Here is a 21,695-nt window from a genome sequence, read left to right on the forward strand (position 1 = left end):
TGGCAAGTACTGGAGCTGTTTACTAAACAATTTGGGCTTTTGCACAAAACCCTATTTTAATGAGAAATAGAAAAAACAAATTTTCCGTGTGCTTTACAAATTATGAGAATAATTTCAAACCATAACACACAGGAAAAGGCAGTGGCGTGGAATTTTCCAATACATACATACCATATCTTTATAAATATATATTTAAAAACATTGTGTGTACTGTGTACCATTCATATTATTTGAAGTACTCATTGTGCCTAAAAAGTCATCATTTAACTTTTTAAATAAAATCTTAATGCTCATGAATATGGTACAAAATTTGCAAATTGTTGCCTACATACAAAATTATAAACCATCACTTTATAACTTCGCCTTTGCCCTCCCAACATTATACACACTTTTTCAAATAACAAGGAATGAAATGCTAGAGAGTAAAGCTAATACTTTTTCTGTGCTAATTCCTGCTATAAAACTAAACTACGCTTTCCTCTCGTTTTATATTGTACATTTGTACCCATATATTACCTCATTTTCTATTACCATTAAATAATGCTGGCAGAAAACAGACATCACATTGGACTCTCACAACAACCAGATAAAAATAACATTAACTTCAGTTATAGTGTTCATCACATATTTCAAATAGGCACCATCATACATAGCAGCATTTCCTGACAACATATTTGGAAATGATATGAGCCACAAATACTTAATGAGTGTCTTCCATATTAATCTTTTGCCTAGTGTTAGCAAAGGCGTCTTTTCTCCTATAATAGTCCTTAAATTAGATAAAGTAACAAATATCCCGCTAAATAATTGGAACAGGCACCAATCATATCAGGAAAATAGCTGGTTATGAGAACTTTTCACTCCAAGTGAAACCATGTAACATGGATTGCAATTTATAAATAATTGATAAAGTGAGGACAGGATATGCACATGCCGACAATATGCACACAAAGCATGCTTAATCCGTCATACTCAACCTCTTCACACAGTATGCATTTGCATTACTTAATTAGCTGCTACAGTTTCTCTAGTTGCATTACTTAAGTTTATGCAATTCTGATAAAAACATCACATTATTGTACAACCCGATATCCTATCGTAAAAAGGATACATTGGACCCATTTCTCAAACTTAATTTACAAGTCCCTTAAACAAAGTCTTGAATGCAATATAAAACTTTCAAATTTGCACACTGTGTCACATTGGTGAGTAAGAATTGCTACACCATTTATTACCATCAGCAGACTCCCTCCATGCGTGCAAATTACAAGGACTTATAAACTGATTTGTAGCTTTGAGATACAGGACCCTGATGTGCTTTCATGGATTTTTAACTAATTTAATGAAAGTGAATTGAACAGTTCATAATACCATAATAATGCCAGGTATCTCCCAAGAGAGGCACCTTGATTGGCATTAAATATGTTCTTGTTCATGGTAACACTGAGTACTTACGTGAAATGATTAACACTATTCAGTCTCAAATAACAATGCATGACTTTACTGTCATGTCTCTAGAAAATACTACACCTGTTGAACAAGCACCAGTGAATAAAATAGGGCTTTAAAACAATCTCTCAGAGATGCGTTATATAGTTCCTTTTCACAACTTCTTCATTTGTCTTATCCAACCCATTGCAATAGAGATCAGGGATGGTCGAATCAGCCAGTAATTCAGAGGCAGCTACAACAGGCAATGCAGTATCATATACAGTGGACCCCTGTAAAGACGTTACTTAAATTGCTTATTCATTGAAAGCTTACAACATAGCAAGTCAAGCACAATTATGAATATGAGACCTGATTAAAAAGTAGTCACACTGATTTCATCACAATAAAATGAAATGGAAAAGTCCTTGATAATGGAATAGGAAAGTATGCACATGGGTTTGAACATTCTTTAATCTGTGTGTACAGCAGCAGTCTGCTGGATCAGCCAGCGGCAATTAGCCACAGATCACTGGCAAAAGGAAGGCTGGCATTAGACTAAACATGTACCAAAATATGAACAACAAGCGTAAATCAAGTAGCGCCTCAAAAAAGACATGTGTACTGAATTGGAAAGTGCATGGCTGCAGCAGAGTAAATAAGATTAGAAATAGACAAGTGGAGCTAAAAGAGATTGAAGCAGATCAATTGGACAAATTAAAAGACAAAAGAAAAACTCTCTGAAAATTGGGGTAAGGAGAGAAACCTATGGAAAACAGTTAAAAGCCAAACGTATAGTCCTGATGAACAGACTTTTAAGTACAACACCTCGCTGAGGATGATTGTGAAAAGTTAAAAGTGGAAGCAAATAGATGAAAACTAACACAGCTGCATACGAATCAACTAACAGAAGATTATGAAAATTGCATATTAGAAGTAACCGCTAGGAGAGCTGAGTGGAGTGGAGAACAGTGCCAGGCAAATCAAGATGGATGAGCACTGATGACAAGGAGACCTTTGCTCCTGGAAACCCATAATATAATGAAAAATGTTTCTGGGGATGATCCCATGGGCTATTCATGGGTTTATCATAATTTTCCTATTTAAAGACATTAAGACTGGTGAGTGCCCTTGCAGAGCGTCAATAAATTGAAATCCATGACAAGAATCATGATACATTTGAAAGGAGTATGTAATTCGTGTAGGTTGATGTAATTTTAGCAAACATCAGGCAACTTGATTTTGGGTGGTACATAACATTTTTCACTATTGCAGCAACCTAGGTGCTTTGCTCTGTCTGGTTCTTTACCCTTAAATTTACAATGATGTTACAAGAAAAAATTATTTATGATGATGAAACAATATAACTTATCACTCCCACAGATTTGCAACAAATTTGCGCATCCAGCGTGCATTTAGTAAATTGAATGTTGATTCATACAAGTACTTGAGGTCAAAAGGATCATAACTACAACAACAGAATAAGAGAGGCATTTATCCGCATCAATAAATGAGTTTATTTTTGCCATTAAAATTCCAAATTGTAAATGGGTATTTTGAAGAGAATCTAACCACTCGTTTCACAGTAAACATATAGAAACAATATATGATAGGGTGCATGCAGGTTTATTGATTGGTGATTAAATTTATTGAATAAATTATATTAATAAAAAAACTCACTGTCAATTGACAAACAGTTTTTTTCAGTCCTAAATCCTATCACCTCCAGGACTATCACCAAAGTCTAGAGTAAACAATGCTTGCCAATGTTTTTTTCACAAAATGGTGAGATCCATCACATTAACTTTGACTCCAATGCTTAAAGATGGAGCTACAAGGTTCCTATAAAAAGTATTGGTATCAATTTTTTCCTTATTTGTATGTGAAGCGCTGAACTCAGACCATCAGTCAAGGGTGTGCATGATTGCAGGTCATATATTAGCATTGAAAAGATTACAGTAGCCTCCAATATCACCGAAAACTTGGCGATAAGAAAAATCTGCACTAAATTCGTCCCATGGTCTTGATGGACTACCAAGAGCAGAGTCGAGCGCCTGCTTCCGAAGACCTTCTGTAACAACATCGCGACGATTCACCAAACCCCTTGCAGTCCTGACTTGGCACCTGCAGACTATTTCCTATTCCCAAAATTGAAATCCTCCCTTGAAGGACACCACCATGGGGCCCTAAGTGCCCCATGAAAGACCTTATGCAATTAACCTACCAAGGAGTCTTCGAGTGGCCAAAGAGCCACATGGCAAAAGGGTGCCAATGCTCAAGGGATGTCCTTTGAAGAAATTTGTGGCATTATAGCAATATCCGAAATAAATACATTTTTATGAATCTTTTCCCAATACTTTTTACACTGTCACTATAACTTCTTAAGCTTATCCATAAGCAAAGTTTTAAATTAAATACAAGTTTTCCAAATATATTCAAAGAATAAGATAGCCATTATCATACTTACATTAGTCTTTGATGTTCTTGCCAACAAACATTTCCTCACTGAGGGAGTAAAAAGGTTTACATTTGATTTTTTGGAACCCCATGAACCACAATTTGCTCCAACAGCCAGACTAACAAGGATTCCAACCAACACTGTGATCAGGAATGCAATGACCACACACCACAGGTAGGACAATTGGTACAGAATAAAATATTCCTCCTCCCTGCCAAAATAGAAAATAAAAATTTTCATTAAAAGTCTAATTCTTAAAGAATAACTACATATACTGCAATGGAATGGGCTGCTAAGATAGATTTTTCATTTAAAAAATATCAGATACATAAAATATACAATAGCTTGTCAGTAACCACCCTCTGTGACTGCCTAGCTGGATGACATCCTCAGTCAAATAGAAAGTTTTTATTAATCAATGACTTGGTATAGGTAAACAGGATAAGAACAATGAACTCGATAACACAAGGCAACTGGTATAATATTGGATAGCAAAGTTTCCCAATGAAGCATACTTCACACAGACAGAGGAAGTTAATTGCCTGTTAGTACTAGTTTATTTGGTCAAACATTTAATGAAGGAAATTTAAACAGTAAGATGAAAGATTACCTTGGCTGATATTGACATAGAATTTAAAATTGTGATCATGAAATGCCATCTTCAATTCAAGAAGGTGAAGAAAACAATGACAAAGGAATAGAAAATAAAGAATTAAACAAAATGCAAAATTTCCTTCCACCTCTTCTAAAATTTGAAGCTTCAAGGAAGCAAACAGCAACCACAGAAGTATGAAGAATTACGAAAATAGTTTCAATTAAACAATAAATACAAATGCATTTGAGAAAGATATCAGATGTATACACAGAACCAAATAAATAAATACTTCAATGTGGTTTAAAAAGATCAAACTTACAACAAACACACAAGAAGAGGATACACGCAACACCAATTAATACAGCAAAGTTCCATAGGAATTAGAGTTTTGTCATTTGAAATACTGACATTTTTGTAATGTTTCCTTTCTGAATTTTGATATACCCTTTTGGATTCACAATATTCTCTGCAAATTTTAAAATGAACATAAAACCAGTGGCACAAACAAATATGCACAGATTCAAATAAGACTCACCCCTTTAAAGATGAGCTAGTTGCATTAATAACAACAGAAAAATTAGATTCCTGCTGGTTATGTCCGCAGTCTTCTGTTGAAATAGGAAGTGTAGGCAGAGGAGGTTTTGGACCACCAAAACCAAGCCATAGTGCAAAAGACACTGAGGACAATAGACCAAAAACAGCACCCTAATGGAGGGAGAAAATACTTATGGCATATTGAGTATCAAATAAATATAGTATAAATTTAGCATTGTCATAACAGTAATTCTGAAACAATAAACTCTTCAAAAGTCATAAGTTCACATCAAAGGACACCCATATTACTCAAAAATCATAGGTAACACTAGAAACTATGTATGCATATATGTACATAGCAGTTTTAAGAAAGAAGGTATCCATTCATTTGCAACATTTTAAAACCATTTCAAAAGTTTATTATTGCATTACAGACTCATAAAAGTGATAATTATTTAATAGATTTCCATGAAAATTAATTATACTTTTCTAAACCCTTTAGTTTAAATACATATGTATTGTTGAAACCAATCACCAATGATGGTGAATACGTAGGCATACAATTTTAGACATTCAGATACATGAAAGTGTGGGTAATACATTGAAAATTACTCACCATTTGATTGGCAAACGGAAAGAATATTCCCAGAGTAAATACCCCAAGAAGGGGACCACCGATAACACCAAATATTGTCAAGGAAGCCTGTAGCACTCCACCAAAGGACTGTGCCAAGAAGGCAAAGGCAATGCATAGTATTCCAAAGCCAAGGGCCAGGATTTTTGAAAGCACAGCACATAATTTATCAGGAAGGTGTCTCCCTTTTATGAAAATGTATGCAGGCTGAAAATAGAACATAAAAATTTTTTAGATATTCTACTATTTTATGAGCCAAACATAAAATTCAGCATTAGAACCTGAATGAGTTTACAGACTAATAAATAACCACAAGGCACTTGCACCCTTACTTACCGTACAATATATACAGTATAAATGCATGTATCATATTTATATAATAAAATGTGTGATTTGATAACTCTCTTTTATTAGGTGAAAAGAAATAAACAAGAGAGTATCATTGTGGAAAATCAATTCAGTGGTCACTGCACCACATCATATGTGTGAGGCTACATTAATTCATTCCATTTTCGTTGCCATGGCCCATAATGATTACCTAAGCATAACTCAGGGAAATGATGGAATTTGATGGAAGCTTAATGTAAAACTTACAAAATCAATTTTCTTGAAGATCAAGTATTTCTGGTTTCTTTTCTCCAATATTGGTCCAATGCGGCTGTTCTGTTTTCTTTATCCATTTCTATTCCCCAAAACCACAGAATTAAAGCTGATTTAAAACTTCTCTACAACACCCTAAACTCGACTATTGATTGCCCTGAAGTGCTCTCTCTCTCTCTTCAACTTCAGGATACCAGCTCGATCCACCCGCACCCACTCCCTACTCCATCTGCCTACTATTCCTAGAATATCTCTAACCAAGCGCTCACCTTTATTTTGCCTCTCCTCCATTCTAAATTCACTCCCTCACACTCTCCATCCTTTTAATTTATCATGCAGCAATTTCACCACCCAAGCTTTATCCCACCTTTCAACAAATTAAATTTTTCCCTGGTCCATGCTCGGTTCTCGTTGTTATTGTTATGCTGTTATTGTCTTTTGTCCTCTTTCATGTTTGTTATATTTTTCATTGTAAATTGGTGCTACTGCTGTATATGAATAATGTTTTAATATAAATAAATTGCGGTGATGAAATTTCATCACCATTAAAGGACACAACTTCAGATTAGGAGCCAAAGAATCACAAAGGTTTCTCGTTTTAAATTGCACCCTGCAATTGATATCAAATGCAAGCACCACAATGAATGACAGTACAGCAAGAAAACATATCCTCGATCTTTGGGCAAAATTTTTCGGCACAAAAAAAGAGCGGCATCCCTTCAACGTCCTTTGAAAACCTAATCCAAACCTACTTCCAATCCTCACCTCACACATTAATGTATGCTTCAAAACATTGCCAGATGATACCATAATAACGAGAGACTAGTTTTACAGGGAGAAAAAATAAAAAGTGCCTATGTTGACGGAAACTACAAATTGACTTAAATCTAGGGATATCCATCACTGAGTCACTATAATTATTCATTCCCTGGGCAGCAAAATATCATTTTTATAGTCCATACAATTTTGAAAAAGAAGAGTACCTTCAGTACGAATTTTCACTTCCAGACTTAAATATTCACATGCCTCACATGTGTAAATTTAACATTCTCATTTATAAATACCTACATATTAAACATAAAACATGTAGGTGCACAATAGAAAATCAAATCATAAGTCACTATGGTTTGGAACTGACTGATACTTTCACACCATAGTGCTAATACGAGGGTCATCCGGAAAGTAGTACCCGTTCGTGCCGCATGAAGTGCTGACGACGCGAGTAGCCGCTGGACGAGGTCAGATAGCTTCAGTGGCTTGTCTGCCTTCTCTGAGCCAAGTTGCGTGACGCTAGCATTGCCTGTGTTGTTTCTGTGATTGTTTACAATGTTTAAAAAAATTGAGAACGCCGCCAGTTGTGAAGTGAGGGCAGTGATTAAATTCCTCAATGCAAGAAACGTTCGCCCATGTGATATTCATCGCCAATTAAAGGAGGTGTATGGAGACAATGTAATGGACGAGTCGTCTGTTCGGCGGTGGTGTCGCAACTTCAACATGGGGAGGGGGAACACACACGACGATGAGCGTTCGGAGAGACCGTCTGTCATTACAGACCAACTGGTGAGCTCAGTTGACGAATTCGTGAGGAACGATCGGCGCGTCACAATTGATGACATCTGTGAGCATTTTCCCAATGTTTCTCGAACAATTGTTTATGAAATTGTTAAACACCATCTGCATTATGCAAAAATTTGTGCAAGATGGGTCCCTCGCGTATCTCAATGAGCTGGCGGCGAAGGACTATGCAGCAGGAATACAGAAACTTGTCACACGTTATGACAAATGCCTTAATTTGCTTGGAGATTATGTTGAGAAGTAGTTTAAAGTATCCTCTTTCAAATAAAATTTTTTATGTTTGTTAATATTTACTTTTGTGTCTTTATTTCACGAAAGGGTACTACTTTCCGGATGACCCTCGTATATAGTTTATGAACATAAACCACCTCTGTAATCATTTATTGAATATTGAAACAGCGATCACGATGATAATCACACAGGACTATTGATTTACTGGAAACAAAGGCAAATGAATAAATGACCATTACAAAAAATGGCTCAAACCAAATTACCCATAAAATTGTACTCACCTTGATGTAATCTTCCAGAGAAACAGCAGAGAGTGAGTTCAGAGCTGAAGAGACAGTGCTAAGGGAACCACTGAAGAGTCCGACAACAAAGAGACCTGCAAGGCCTGGTATGTGCCCAACTGTCTCAATCACAAACAGCGGCATCAGCTAAATGAGTGGAATGTAACAAAGATTATCCTGAATTGGCAAGGGAAAAATTATTCTTCTGAATTTTCACAATCATCAATTTACATGTGCATCACTTTCAACTATGCAGAAGAGGGGAAATGTTATTTCTCTGAAGAAAAAGACAGGAAGATTTCAATGGCAGTGTTCACTGACCAAGTTGAGGCAATTATTCTTATAATGCCTGCTTGAGCATGCATACACACAGGAATATTGTAGGCACAATAATGTGATGAGTGTTGATCCAGACAAAGCAATAGTTTACAGAAATTTCCATTCTAAATTAGAAGAGTTGATTCGATTTTACGGGCAGTACCTCTTTTCCAGTGGCAACATTTGGAAAAATGATATTGATATGAAATTTAAACAGTAATTCAAAGAAAAATACCAATGCTTCAAACCTGATAGTACTTTCTTTCAAAATATAGTGCGAATTTTGCTTAGGAAAAGTAAAATAAAATCAGTGCAAAGGCACTTCATCTTCGGATGTGAACTGTGACAGGAACTGATACAGATAGAGGCATTGCACTATTCAATTAGCTATAGCTATTTGTATTGGGTACTAACTTCTACCACGTGTTGCTCATGGTTGACCAAGCTACAGACCATGAGAACATTTGTGAAATTTTGTCTAAATATGACTTAAGATAAATATGGACACTAATATTAAATTGCATTTCTTGGATGTTCCCGAAGCAAACAGAGAGGAAGGCAGATGACTTTAAAGAAGTTTAAGTGATTTTTATCACCCATTATTATGAACTATTTTAATCAGTTGGAATTTTTATGTCTGAAAAGAAATGCATGCTAGGATTCTGGAAGAAGAGAGCACACACTATAATGAACAGGAGCCTGCATTCTTAGGTCTGAATTTGAAACTTCAGTAAAGGAATTAAGGCTACCCAGGACACCAGGGATCAATAATATACTCTCGGAAATGACAAATAAATCAGGAAATAAGATTCGGAATACACACACACATGGTAAATGTATATGAGAGGAGAAAAAATACCAATGGACTGAAAGATGTGATTGAAAAATTAAATCTTTCGGTCCACTGCCATTATACTGTAGTAATATACATAACCAAGTCTCAAAAAGAAACCAAGCAAACTATAATTACAAATTTTTTCAGGAAATTTCTTCATGCTAAAAACTTGAGAAAACTTGTAAAAAAAAAAACGAGGTTACATGCAGTTGAATTGTATTCTACAACAAAGAAGATACGTAAACTTATCACAACATGCCTGGTCAGGTGATTTAATCCTCTTGTCCGCCAAAGGATCACATTTGTAGTATCGGGAGTAAATTGCCAGGCCAGAAAATGATGTACTCAAACTGAGTAACATCAAGATTGGTAAATTGAGCCACAAAGCCTTCTGAGACGTTTCCAGATTTCTGTGTATAAAAATGTGGTAAAACAGTTATCTTGTAGCACCTTATCTTACCAGTAGTAAGAATTCATGAAAAAAAGAGAAAATTCCTCTTCAGTGAAGTCAAGTGTATTTCCCATAACTAACACAATAAGCTATGCATCAGGAAAAGAAAAAAATATTTTCAACAACTAAGTGAGAATGATATTTCAAACCACAGAAAAACCTTTTATAGCTGTACATGTTCAAGAATTACATTTAACCCTCACCTGAGAGATAGTAAGCGCTGCACCTGAGCCTGGTTTACAGCATATAGGGATAGGTAAGTAAACATTCCCCCAATGGTAAGAGACCAAACTGTATGCCGAACTCTTGGATCAGGATCCAAACTGAAGGAAAAACAAGCAATGATATTACTCATGTTGTATTTCTAAATTAAATATTGAAACAAAAAAGAAAATCAAAATTAACTACCATCAATATGCTTACAATTTCCAGCTACCTAAACCAATCTGGAGCATGCTGGTTAGTCAATTTTTTTTCCTGTGAGGGCTCCAATCTTATGACATGTTAATATCAATACAATTGCACCCAATGATGGTGACTCAGACTTGCTTCGTCCAATACAATACCTTCCCGTTGAATTTTGCTCCACGATATTCCACACCAGTGTATCTATCTTTAGACATTTATACTTTTCATTTTTTTACCTTACCAAATATGAATTTGCAGATAAATATTATCACTACAGGACCAATACCCAACTATGATATCAAAGTGGAATAAAGTGCAAAAGTTGTGAGAAATATGAAAGAGATCAATGTGATGCATAAATTCAGCCAAATTTTCAAATTTTTAAGAATCACTAGATAATCTTTTCAAAACCACCTATGCAGATGCCCTCGGGCTTACAACAAAGCAGATGGGGAGGACCTGAAGTTACAGCCGAAGAAAGGCAAGCCAGAGTGCACAACAGCTTTGGATGAAGTAAATACGAGGGTCATCCGGAAAGTAGTACCCGTTCGTGAAATAAAGACACAAAAGTAAATATTAACAAACATAAAAAATTTTATTTGAAAGAGGATACTTTAAACTACTTCTCAACATAATCTCCAAGCAAATTAAGGCATTTGTCATAACGTGTGACAAGTTTCTGTATTCCTGCTGCATAGTCCTTCGCCGCCAGCTCATTGAGATACGTGAGGGACCCATCTTGCACAAATTTTTGCATAATGCAGATGGTGTTTAACAATTTCATGAACAATTGTTCGAGAAACATTGGGAAAATGCTCACAGATGTCATCAATTGTGACGCGCCGATCGTTCCTCACGAATTCGTCAACTGAGCTCACCAGTTGGTCTGTAATGACAGACGGTCTCTCCGAACGCTCATCGTCGTGTGTGTTCCCCCTCCCCATGTTGAAGTTGCGACACCACCGCCGAACAGACGACTCGTCCATTACATTGTCTCCATACACCTCCTTTAATTGGCGATGAATATCACATGGGCGAACGTTTCTTGCATTGAGGAATTTAATCACTGCCCTCACTTCACAACTGGCGGCATTCTCAATTTTTTTAAACATTGTAAACAATCACAGAAACAACACAGGCAATGCTAGCGTCACGCAACTTGGCTCAGAGAAGGCAGACAAGCCACTGAAGCTATCTGACCTCGTCCAGCGGCTACTCGCGTCGTCAGCACTTCATGCGGCACGAACGGGTACTACTTTCCGGATGACCCTCGTACCATGAAGAGACAGTGTTTGAATACCTGTGACATTGCATGTACGGTCTTTTTTCATAATATCTAAGTCCTTTAGAGCCCCCAAAATTGTGGTTGGTAAGAGAACACCTCATTAGTTTAACTGTATAAAGCACTTAGCCAGACATTGAGGGATCTGGGTTTGAATCCCACTCAAGCAGAATGATTTTTACAATTTGAAATTGTAACCTTATGATATATTGAAATTCAACATTGATGATTAAGCTGATTTTGTTTAAATTTTGCTAGCACAAGCCTACGATTCAAGAGCAGCAATATAATAGTGCATTAATCTCACAATAATAATGGCAATATGATTGATAGTAGTAGTAGTATTGAGAGTTTTAGGGTGCGTCGACAGCTAAGGTCATTTTGCACCACTCATTAAAATTTAAAACTAAAATTCCTTTTTAATTAGGAATAAATAAATACGATTAAATATATAAATAAAAAAATAATTGTTAAAATCAAAAGGCATTAAAATTATGAGATCTAAAACTATATCTGCCTCATTAAACCAGTTGCCCTTAAAAAATTTAAGACTCGATTTATGAACCCAGAGTCATCCCCTAAAATATAACTTAAATCTCCCCTTATATTAAACATGTCTCTGATCCCTTGGTATGTTCTACATTCTGTCAGGATATGTTTTATTGTCAGGGGTTGGAGGCACTCATTGCAGCGGGGCTGTTCTTTTACCTCCGCAAAGAGGTACGAATGAGTGAGGGCAGAGTGCCCTATTCTCAGGCGCGTAATCATGACCTCTTCCCTCCGAGTTTTCCGGATGGATGAGGACCATGATGAAACGACTGGTTTTATTGCCCTTAGTTTATTGTTTTGCAGAGACTGCCAAGCCTCCTTCCACTGATGCAGAACCGAGTTCTGTAAGGCAGCCTTTACGTCCTCCATTGGAAAAAAGGTGGAGTCGGTCTCGGGTTTTCGAAGGGCATCCTTCGCTGCCTGGTAAGCTTTTTCATTACCTCTTATGTCAACGTGACCAGGAGTCCATATAAAGGAGACTCGTTTCCCATTTCTCTGAAGTGACAAGAGGGTATAATGGATCTCCTGGACTATCGGGTGCACAGGTGCAAAGACTGATATAGATTTTAGGGCGCTCAACGAGTCTGTGCAGATGAGGAAAGAGCCATTGCTTTCTTTTATTTCTCCTAGGGCCGTCCTTATGGCCAACAGCTCGGCTGTGAAAATTCTGCAAGAAGTGTGTAGTTTTTTCCTCACGACTCCATGGTAGTGGGACACGACCGCATAGGCACATGCAGATTCTGACTTTGACCCGTCGGTGTAGACGGGGACAAAGTCAGAAAGTGAACCGAGGACGGCACTGAAGAGCTGCTGGTATGCGGAATCGGTCGTCTTGGCTTTGCGGCGTGCATTGGCAATGAATTTAATATCCGGCATTGGCGTTAACCAAGGCGGATACTTAGCATAGGAGACGGGGCATACTTGAGGAAATGTAAAATTTACCTCATTAATAAAATCATTAAAACGAACGGCAAAGGGCCTAGTTGCCCTTCTCCGCCTGTTAATTAAGTCTAAAAACCATTGGTTAAAACCTATGTTAAAACAAGGGTGGTTTGTCTCTGATAAAATTTTACAGGCATAGTTGCCCATTAAAATCATCCTGCGGGTTTCCAACGGAGGCTCCCCTGCGTCTGCAAGTAAGCTTGGGACTGGGCTTGTTCTAAATGCCCCGGTGGCCAACCGTATCCCAGCATTGTGGACACATGTAACTGGTTTCAAGTAAGACTCTCATCCTGAGGAATACACTATGGAACCATAGTCCAGTTTGGATCGCACCAAGCCTCTGTACAATAAAAGCATGGTGGTGCGGTCTGCTCCCCAAGTGGAGTGAGTTAAAAACTTTAAAACGTTGAGGGTTTGCCGACAACTCTCACGTAACACGTGGATATGCTCCCGCCAGTTCAGCTTTTGGTCAAGGATCATGCCGAGAAAGCGGACGGACTCCACAAATGGGAGAATCCTACCCAACAGGGTTAGGGTCGGGGTAACGTGGAAACCGCGAAGACGGTGAAAGTGTACGCATTTCGTTTTCTCCATGGAGAAACGAAATCCGTTCTTTCGCGACCACTCTCCCAGTTTGTTTAGAGTCACCTGGGCTTGCCTGGAAGCGTTTGGCAGTCGTGTCGACCGGCAAAATATTGCTAGGTCGTCCGCATAGAGCGATGCCATCACCAGGACATTGATGCATTCCACCACGTCGTTGATGGCTATGGCAAATAACGTCACGCTCAGTACTGAACCCTGGGGTACCCCATTCTCCTGTGTAAAAGATCGGGATAAGTGCTTCCCAGTCCTTACTTTAAAAAGGCGGTTGGTTAAAAAATTTCTGATAAATAGGGCCATGTTGCCTCTAAATCCCCACTTGTGCAACGTGTTGAGGATTCTCCATCGCCACACACTATCATAGGCCTTCTCCAGGTCGAAGAAGACTGCTATGACGTGTTGACGTTGGAGAAAGGCTTCCTGGATGAAGTTCTCAGTGTGCACCAGATGGTCTGTCGTGGACCTGCCACGCCGAAAGCCACACTGAGCGTCGGAGAGCAGGTGTCGACTCTCCAAGCACCACATGAGACGTCGGTTTACCATCCGTTCCATCACCTTGCACAGGCAGCTGGTGAGAGATATGAGAGTAGTTATTCGGGTCATTTTTGTCCTCGCCCTGTTTTGGGATTGGTATCACAATGGACTCTCGCTAGGCATTTGGAAAACTGCCCTCATTCCAAAGTTGGTTGAGGGTATTTAGGACATCCCCAATCACAGTTTCCGGAATGTTCCGGAGAAATGCGTTGTGGATTTCGTCCACCCCTGGGGAGGTGTTATGGGAGTCTTCGATGGCGGATTTAAGCTCCCAGGGCGTGAAAGGCTCATTGTAATATTCAGATGTAGGACCTGCACCAAAATTGAGAGGGACTCTCTTGCATCTCCTCTTCATGTTCGCAAAGTCCGCGGCATAGCCCTCGTCACTGCTATTGGCCGCGAACTGACTGGCAAATATGTTGCCTATTTTGACAGGTGAATTAACCACCCGGCCAGCAACAAGCAATGGCGAGATGACAAATGAGCCCTTGGACCCGGAGATTTTCTTAACTTTGTCCCATACCTGACCAAGTGGCGTGCGATGGTTGATGGTAGAGACGAATTCTATCCAGGAAGCCCTCTTGGCCTCCTTGACGGCCCTTCGAGCTCGTGCTCTCAGGTGGCGGTACGATGCCAGATTAGTTGCCGTGGGATATTTTTTAAAAATAGTCAACGCTTTTTTCCTCGCCCGGAACGCCCTGTCGCATTCCCCGTTCCACCAAGGGACAGGAGCTCGATTAAGATTCACGGACGTACGAGGGATACTTTTGGTAGCTGCCGCCAAGAGCGTTGAACTTAGTTTATCGACGTTGTGCAACGCGTCGAAACTAGCGTCATGTTTATATGTAAACGTACGCTTGAAAAGTGGCCAGTCCGCATGGTTAATACGCCACTTTTCCGGAGGTTTTGAAATGTTGGGCGAAGAGTCTTCTTTAACGAGTAGAAGAGGAAAATAGTCACTCCCACAGAGATCGTTGTGGGGGGACATTTTCAGCTTTGGGGTTAGACTTCTCGAGCATAAACAAACATCTATTGCTGAGAATTCCCAATTGAAGCTGTTAAAGCGGGTTTTTTTGCCGCTATTTAATAAAAACAGGTTAAAATCCTCAATAAAGTTGGATAAGATTCGACCTCTCCTATTACTTTGGGTTTCTGGCCCTCCCCAGAGAGGATCGTGGGCATTAAAATCTCCCATCAAAATGAACGGCTGAGGAAGCTGGCGGACAAGGGCTTCAAGGTTCAGGCGGGTCACCGGTGCACCCTCTGGCAGATACACGTTACATAACGTCATCCTCTCAGGGGTGTGCACCGTGACAGCGACGGCTTGGAATGGAGAGTTCAGTTGGACTCGGGAGGTGTAAAGGGCCTCACGGGCCGCAACTGCTACTCCCCCTTGGGCTCGTTGGCAACTTAGGTCATCCATTCTAAAAACAGTGAACCCCTTCAGAATACCCTTATCTTCAGCCTTAAAATGGGTCTCTTGGAGACAAATACAAGAGGGTTTAAAATCTTCGATTAAAATGGCCAGCTCCTCCTTGTGCCGATAAAAACCATTGCAGTTCCACTGCAATATGGAACACATTTAAAGTTCTAAATTAAAATGAATAAATAAATAAATAAATAAGTTGACTAAAAAGGGAGATGACCAACTCTATTGAGGTTATCGCTTGAAGCGATGTTTCCTCTTCCACTCACTTGCGAAGACCTCTGTATCAGAGATACTCTGGTCCTCTTCAATTACCTCCGGCTTCTTTGGCTTGACTGGAGGCGGCGGGGAAGGTGTATTCTCACGCCCTTTTGGCGTGTTCCCCTTGGTGGTTTTTTGTGGGCTCTTCTTTGAAGGGCCCACAGGAGTAGGTGGCTCCTTGTCCACCTTACTCTTCGTGTCCTTTACCCTTTTGGGTTTAGGCACTTGCGTGTCCATTGGGGATTCTTTCGGGATCTCTGTCTGCGTGGCGATGGTACACTTTACACATGGCGTGGTTGCAACGGAAGCAAAGGACCGGGAGAAAGTTGGGGCGATTAGCGCTCTGTATTTTCTCCTCGCTTCCGCATATGGGATTTTTTCTAATGTTTTGATCTCCATGACCTTCCTTTCTTCTTTCATCTTCGGGCAATCACGAGAGTACACTGGGTGTGTACCCTCGTAATTGACACAAAGAGGTTCCGAAGAGCACTCTTTATCCTCGTGCGCGTCTTTGCCACAGCGCGGGCAGGTGGCCTTGCCCTCGCAGCGTGACGCGACATGGCCGAACCGTTGGCATTTGAAACAACGCACAGGGTTTGGGATGAATGGGCTCACTGGTACCGATTCATAGCCCACAAACACCTTGTCGGGTAGTCTATCATGCGCAAACGTCAAGATCACGGAGGTGCTGTTCACGTTTTCTCCGTTGCGCCTCGTAGTGAGTCGACGACAATCAGTCACTCCCTGAGAGAACATTTCTCTCTTGATTTCTTCGATGTCCACGTATAGGAGGTCGTAGTGACTGATGACTCCCCGACAGGTGTTAAGAGTGCGGTGCACCTCCACCTTTATCGGAATGTCATGGAGCATTCCCATAGCTAGCAGTTTTTCGCTCTGTGTATCGTTCAGGGTCTCTATAAGAAGTGTACCATCCCGGAGCTTCTTCACGCTCTTTGGGTCCCCAGGCACAATATGTGACAACACTCTGCAAATTAAGAAAGGAGAAACCTTTTTCAAGGTCTCACCTTCCTTTACACACGACATAATCAAATAGCGCTTACATGCGCCAATACACTTCTCTCCCCCGCCGGTGTCCGGACGGGATCTTTTTAGTGGTGGAAAGGGTTTTTCCTCCATAATAATAAATGATTCGTCCCTCGGCCTCCCCACCCACCACGGAGCCACACATTTGGGACGCCACTCCGCCAAACCGGAGCGGTCGCCAGGGCTAACTCGAGGGATATAGCGCTTCAGGAGTGGTTGTCTGTTTCCGGGTGAATCTTCGGTGCAAGGGCCCACCAAAACCCTTACATCTCCGACCTCCCTACGCAGACCCCCACAACCTTGGCACTCGCCACCGGAGCGAAAATGAGACGGAAGCCGATTGACTAGGAGTGGCTAGCTCCCGGCCTCCCGTTTACACGAAATCCGGGGCCGAAGAGGGGTATCACTACCTTGTCCATACAGGGCATCCGACACCCTACTGGGAACCAGAAAGTTCACCCTCCAGGATCCCATTCTCTCCCTTACGGGTCTCTAGGCACGGCAAACACCTGGGCGGATCGCAGGCCAGATGGCATGGCCGCTCACAGATAGTGGATCCACAGCACAGTCCGGACGCATCCCTTGCTGGCTTGGGGTTTGTTTTTGGGGTTTTCTCCCCGCCCTTTTAGTCGCCTCTTACGACAAGCAGGGATACTGCGGGAGTATTCTCTACCCCCCTACCCGCGGGGGTCGATCAACATGGGATGAGGCATACTATGCTATTGAACATTAGTGTGTTATGACCAATATCCAGGCTTACATACATATTTCACAATATTACTTTGAAATACCCATTACAATAAGCAATGTTAGGTGTTTCGTTGCCAAAAAATCAAACTCTCTTGGGACCCTAAAAAGATCAAATCCATCAAATCATGAACATCTTCCTGAACTTACTTGAAAAATTCAATTCTTCCTCCCTCATTGGCTATGTTCCATATTTCAGAAAGACCTCCAACATCTATGGCTGCTATTGCAATCACACTGTAAACAGCAGCAAACATGAGAAGCGACTGAAATGGGGATGTTTGCAATTTAATCAAAGAAATCTTTAACGGTTACATTACAAATTGATTCTAACAAGTGACTACTTGTTTTATATGTGAACACAATCACCCTTTTCAGGGAAGAGTACATAATTTACATATCCATCACCCCTACCATATATAAAATAGTTATAAAATAAAATTGAATTAATTTATGTTTCATGCCATGAGATATAATTTTAAAAATGGAAGCATAATTTATGAAATTGTTCTTCTCACATTTCCAGATCAATGCTTCGAATTGCACTTTTGAAGTTAGTTTTTCTGTGCCTCTTTTAACAATAGTATAATTAAAATAGACTCTTAAAAAGATATTGATATCTTCTCTGAAATGATTGCTCAAAATATGAAAGAATAAACCAGCTTAAACACACTAATATTTAAAATATTAATGCAGTATTTCCACTATAAATAAATACATATTCTTTACCACGTTGCCTTGTAATAAAAGTGCTTAAAATCTCAATATTTTGGCTTTGTTACCATGAAAAGGAAACTCATACCTTGATAAAATTGAATTGGCAATTTTTAAATAGTTCTCAGTTTAAAGTTGAAGCTATCTGTTGAACATTAACTACTAAAGAGCAATTTTTTTAATGATTAAATCAGGTAACAGGTGCTGACGTTTGGAGAGCAACTTTGACATGCACAAATCATTGAAAAATAAATCACTTTGTAATAGTTCACATTGTACACTATGAATACATTAAACTTCATAGCCATGGCAGTTGCATCATTCTTGAAAGGCTTCTTAGTCATCTTTGAGAGATTAGATTAAACAGGTGGGGATTTTGCAAGAAAGTATGGACTAGTACCATCTTGTTTATTTTTAATACGTCACAATAACACAGTTGACCACAAATCAAATTAATATTTAAATAAAATACAAATTGCTTATTAATACAAGTACGACCATCGCTTCATTTCCAAACAAATAATTTCCTTAGAAATAGTCTTTTAAATTTTGCAATATGTCATCAACACGATCATATTTTAGAATTATCTTTCAGCAATAAATGTGAATCATCATGAATGAACATCATAAATATACTACTGTATTCTTAGAAATAATTAAGCCCTTTCCACTTCAAATTTATAAAGATAATAAAAAGAGCAGTTGTTTTCTAGGATGCCATATAGTCAATCTTGAACTACCTTTCCAAATTTAAAAGTTAAAGAAAATTACAGTAGTTTTGATTATTCAAATTGCTGTGGACCAAAAGAATTTCCGTTAATTGAAGACTTGGATAATGCCCACAGATTGACTGACCAAAAAAATGGCTAAAATAAAATATTTCCATGCTTTGCTACAGGGTTAACTATTAATGTTTAAACAAACAACTTCAAAACTGAAATTTTCACTAACTAAATATTTTTATTTCCTTTCCTCAACAAAAACAACACTTCACTTTCATTAGGTTGCATTCCTCACAGCTGACATTTACTTGCCAGCAATTAACTGGCTTGAAATAGCCACAACAAATTTTCTTATGCAATATGTTTGACTGCACTTGAGTGGTTAAATGAGCACCTTGACAATACAGAACACAGGTAAATTGGGATTCATAACCAAGACTATTGTACTATCATTTCTGTCAGCTCTCAAGAGACAAAACAGATAATTACACAAGACAGAGAGAACATTCATCCATCTCACCTGAAAAACATCAGTTGCCACAACAGCCTTCATTCCACCAATAGTGGAATAAAAAGTGCACACAATGCCCATGGAAAGAATGGCAGTGACTAATGACAGGTTGGTAACAGCTGACAAAGCAAGGGCAGGAGCATAGAGTACAATGCCCATGTAGAGTATCATTTGAGTTGAAAATGCTATTGAGCACAGAAGCCTGGTTACCAGTCCAAACCTCATTTGTAAATACTGTAAAGGTAAACAGCAAAAATAATTAGGAAAAAACACTCCCTTTTGGCATGTAATATTTTTTTTCTCAGACTAAATCAAGCAACAAAAATTGGGACACTAACAGTTAATCAGGGGCTATAATTGTTTAATTACAAGGGAACATATAAATGTTACGCTGTGAACTATAGCTTCTGTCTTTTTCAAAGATTATAAATCTCACACCCACAAATAAGGAACCCTCCTGGTGAACGAATATGTCTCACACACACACCTATAACTGCTAGAAGATTTAATAATTTCATGAATGCTGAATACTTTAAATTTATCGATTAAAATTACTTCTGATTAAGTTGAAGGAATTTTCTTGTACTTCTGATGCAACAGCCCATTTCTGTTTTGCACTGAACATGTTCGGATAAATTATATGATATTTTAGTTCTCATTTCAAGCTACTTAACCACAATGCATCACTATCTTGTGTGGAGTGTTGTGGTTTTATCTTAGAAGACCTTGCTGGCATTCAATGCCTACATGATGTTTTACGTTTCCTTTGGACTTTAGCATGTGAAACGGGTAGATATTTATTGTTACACTTGAGAGTTAATTCCTTATTCATTTTCTTGAATCAATAACTCCAAAAGGCCGCAAGAAGCAGCTAAGTCTAGTTCAACCTTCAATTTTTTTCCACATGCGAGGAAGTATGAGGCCGTTAGCTGAATTTTGGCTATGACATTCTGGTCATACCCTATAAGACTAGGTGCGCCATAAGTAACTTACCAATGAAGTGACCAAATTAATGTAAACTCGTATGCAGCAAACAGAGTAATATGAAACTTCGACTTAGTTAAATTTATGACCTTTTATAAAAATATAACAGTTGATACTGGGAGTCAATAATGCCTATCCGAATACTCTAGTAAAAACGGAATGTAATCACAAATTTAGTCGCTCTTACCTCGTAAACACTTGTTACTTGAAGCTTGAAGAAGACCGGCAAAAAACAATAAGCTGCAATAGGAGTCGCCACGACATAGGCAAAATTTATCACTATGAACTGGGTACCATAACTATAGTTTTCCATACTAACACCAAGAATAGTTACGGCAGACATAAAGCTTGCCATTAAAGAAAATCCCACAGGAATAACTGACAAGTTTTTGTCTCCAAGTAAATATTCCTGAAAAGATCAGAATAATGCATCATTTCACAAATCAATAGGTAAGAAAATCAGAAAATTGATTACTATTCATACCTGGGTGGTTTTCTGTTGCCCGCCAGTCAGCCTGTAATACACTCCAATGGAAGCCGATATAGCCAGCATCAGGGCGAAAACAACATAATCCACCGTTTGAAAACCTGCTCGCTCCATTTTCACCACAGTGTGCTAGCTACAGGGAACAGAAAACATGAATTTTGACCCAGTGCTACCAATCTTATATCACTCTAGACATAAAATACTGGTGAACACGGAGTCGTGAGGATTCTTCCTTTCGGCATTGGACACAGAAATGCGAGCGTCAAGAAATTTAGTCATTGCGCAACAGCATATATCAACAAAGGTTAACTTCTGATTTGAACTTTTCCAGCTCGGCTCTTTCGTATGCAAAAACAATTGAGTTCCGTAAATACGCTTTGGACTGCCGTCTGCTGTGACTCAAATCCTAGAATGCTGATAACGAAGGACAACAGTAACCAATTAAATGAGTTTTGATTCCTGCCACGAAATTTTCATTGCAACTAGCGCTGTATATGATCGCAACCCTGGTGATTTCTCTCCATGCTTGAGTGCTTACTTATTT

The 21,695-nt window shown here is 39.0% G+C and overlaps 1 protein-coding gene across 1 annotated transcript; it reads right to left on the reverse strand.

Moving 5' to 3' along the window:
• Positions 1–296: 296 nt before the first annotated feature.
• LOC139696408 (putative sodium-dependent multivitamin transporter) lies at positions 297–21,377 on the reverse strand. The gene is made up of 11 exons (XM_071595157.1): positions 21,149–21,377; positions 20,852–21,073; positions 19,690–19,914; positions 17,884–17,999; positions 10,144–10,263; positions 9,749–9,899; positions 8,337–8,483; positions 5,632–5,856; positions 5,017–5,186; positions 3,896–4,097; positions 297–1,721 (listed from the first exon to the last, which is right to left on the reverse strand). Exons 1-11 carry the CDS (start codon positions 21,263–21,265, stop codon positions 1,578–1,580), a joined length of 1,839 nt encoding a protein of 612 aa, XP_071451258.1. The 5' UTR covers positions 21,266–21,377; the 3' UTR covers positions 297–1,577.
• Positions 21,378–21,695: the final 318 nt, after the last annotated feature.

Source organism: Hetaerina americana, unplaced genomic scaffold (assembly GCF_022747635.1).
Source record: "Hetaerina americana unplaced genomic scaffold, ioHetAmer1.1.p SCAF_7, whole genome shotgun sequence".
In the NCBI taxonomy this organism is placed as follows: Eukaryota; Metazoa; Arthropoda; class Insecta; order Odonata; family Calopterygidae; genus Hetaerina; species Hetaerina americana.

What these genes read in the sequence shown, in the direction of transcription:
- LOC139696408 (XM_071595157.1), bottom strand. Translation starts at nt 21,265, where the DNA reads ATGGAGCGAGCAGGTTTTCAAACGGTGGATTATGTTGTTTTCGCCCTG. An exon ending in AAGTAACAAGTGTTTACGAG is followed by an intron (nt 19,915 to 20,851) that starts GTAAGAGCGACT and finishes TTACCTTTACAG; the next exon opens with TATTTACAAATGAGGTTTGG. An exon ending in ACTAGCTCATCTTTAAAGGG is followed by an intron (nt 4,098 to 5,016) that starts GTGAGTCTTATT and finishes CTATTTTGGCAG; the next exon opens with GGAGGAGGAATATTTTATTC.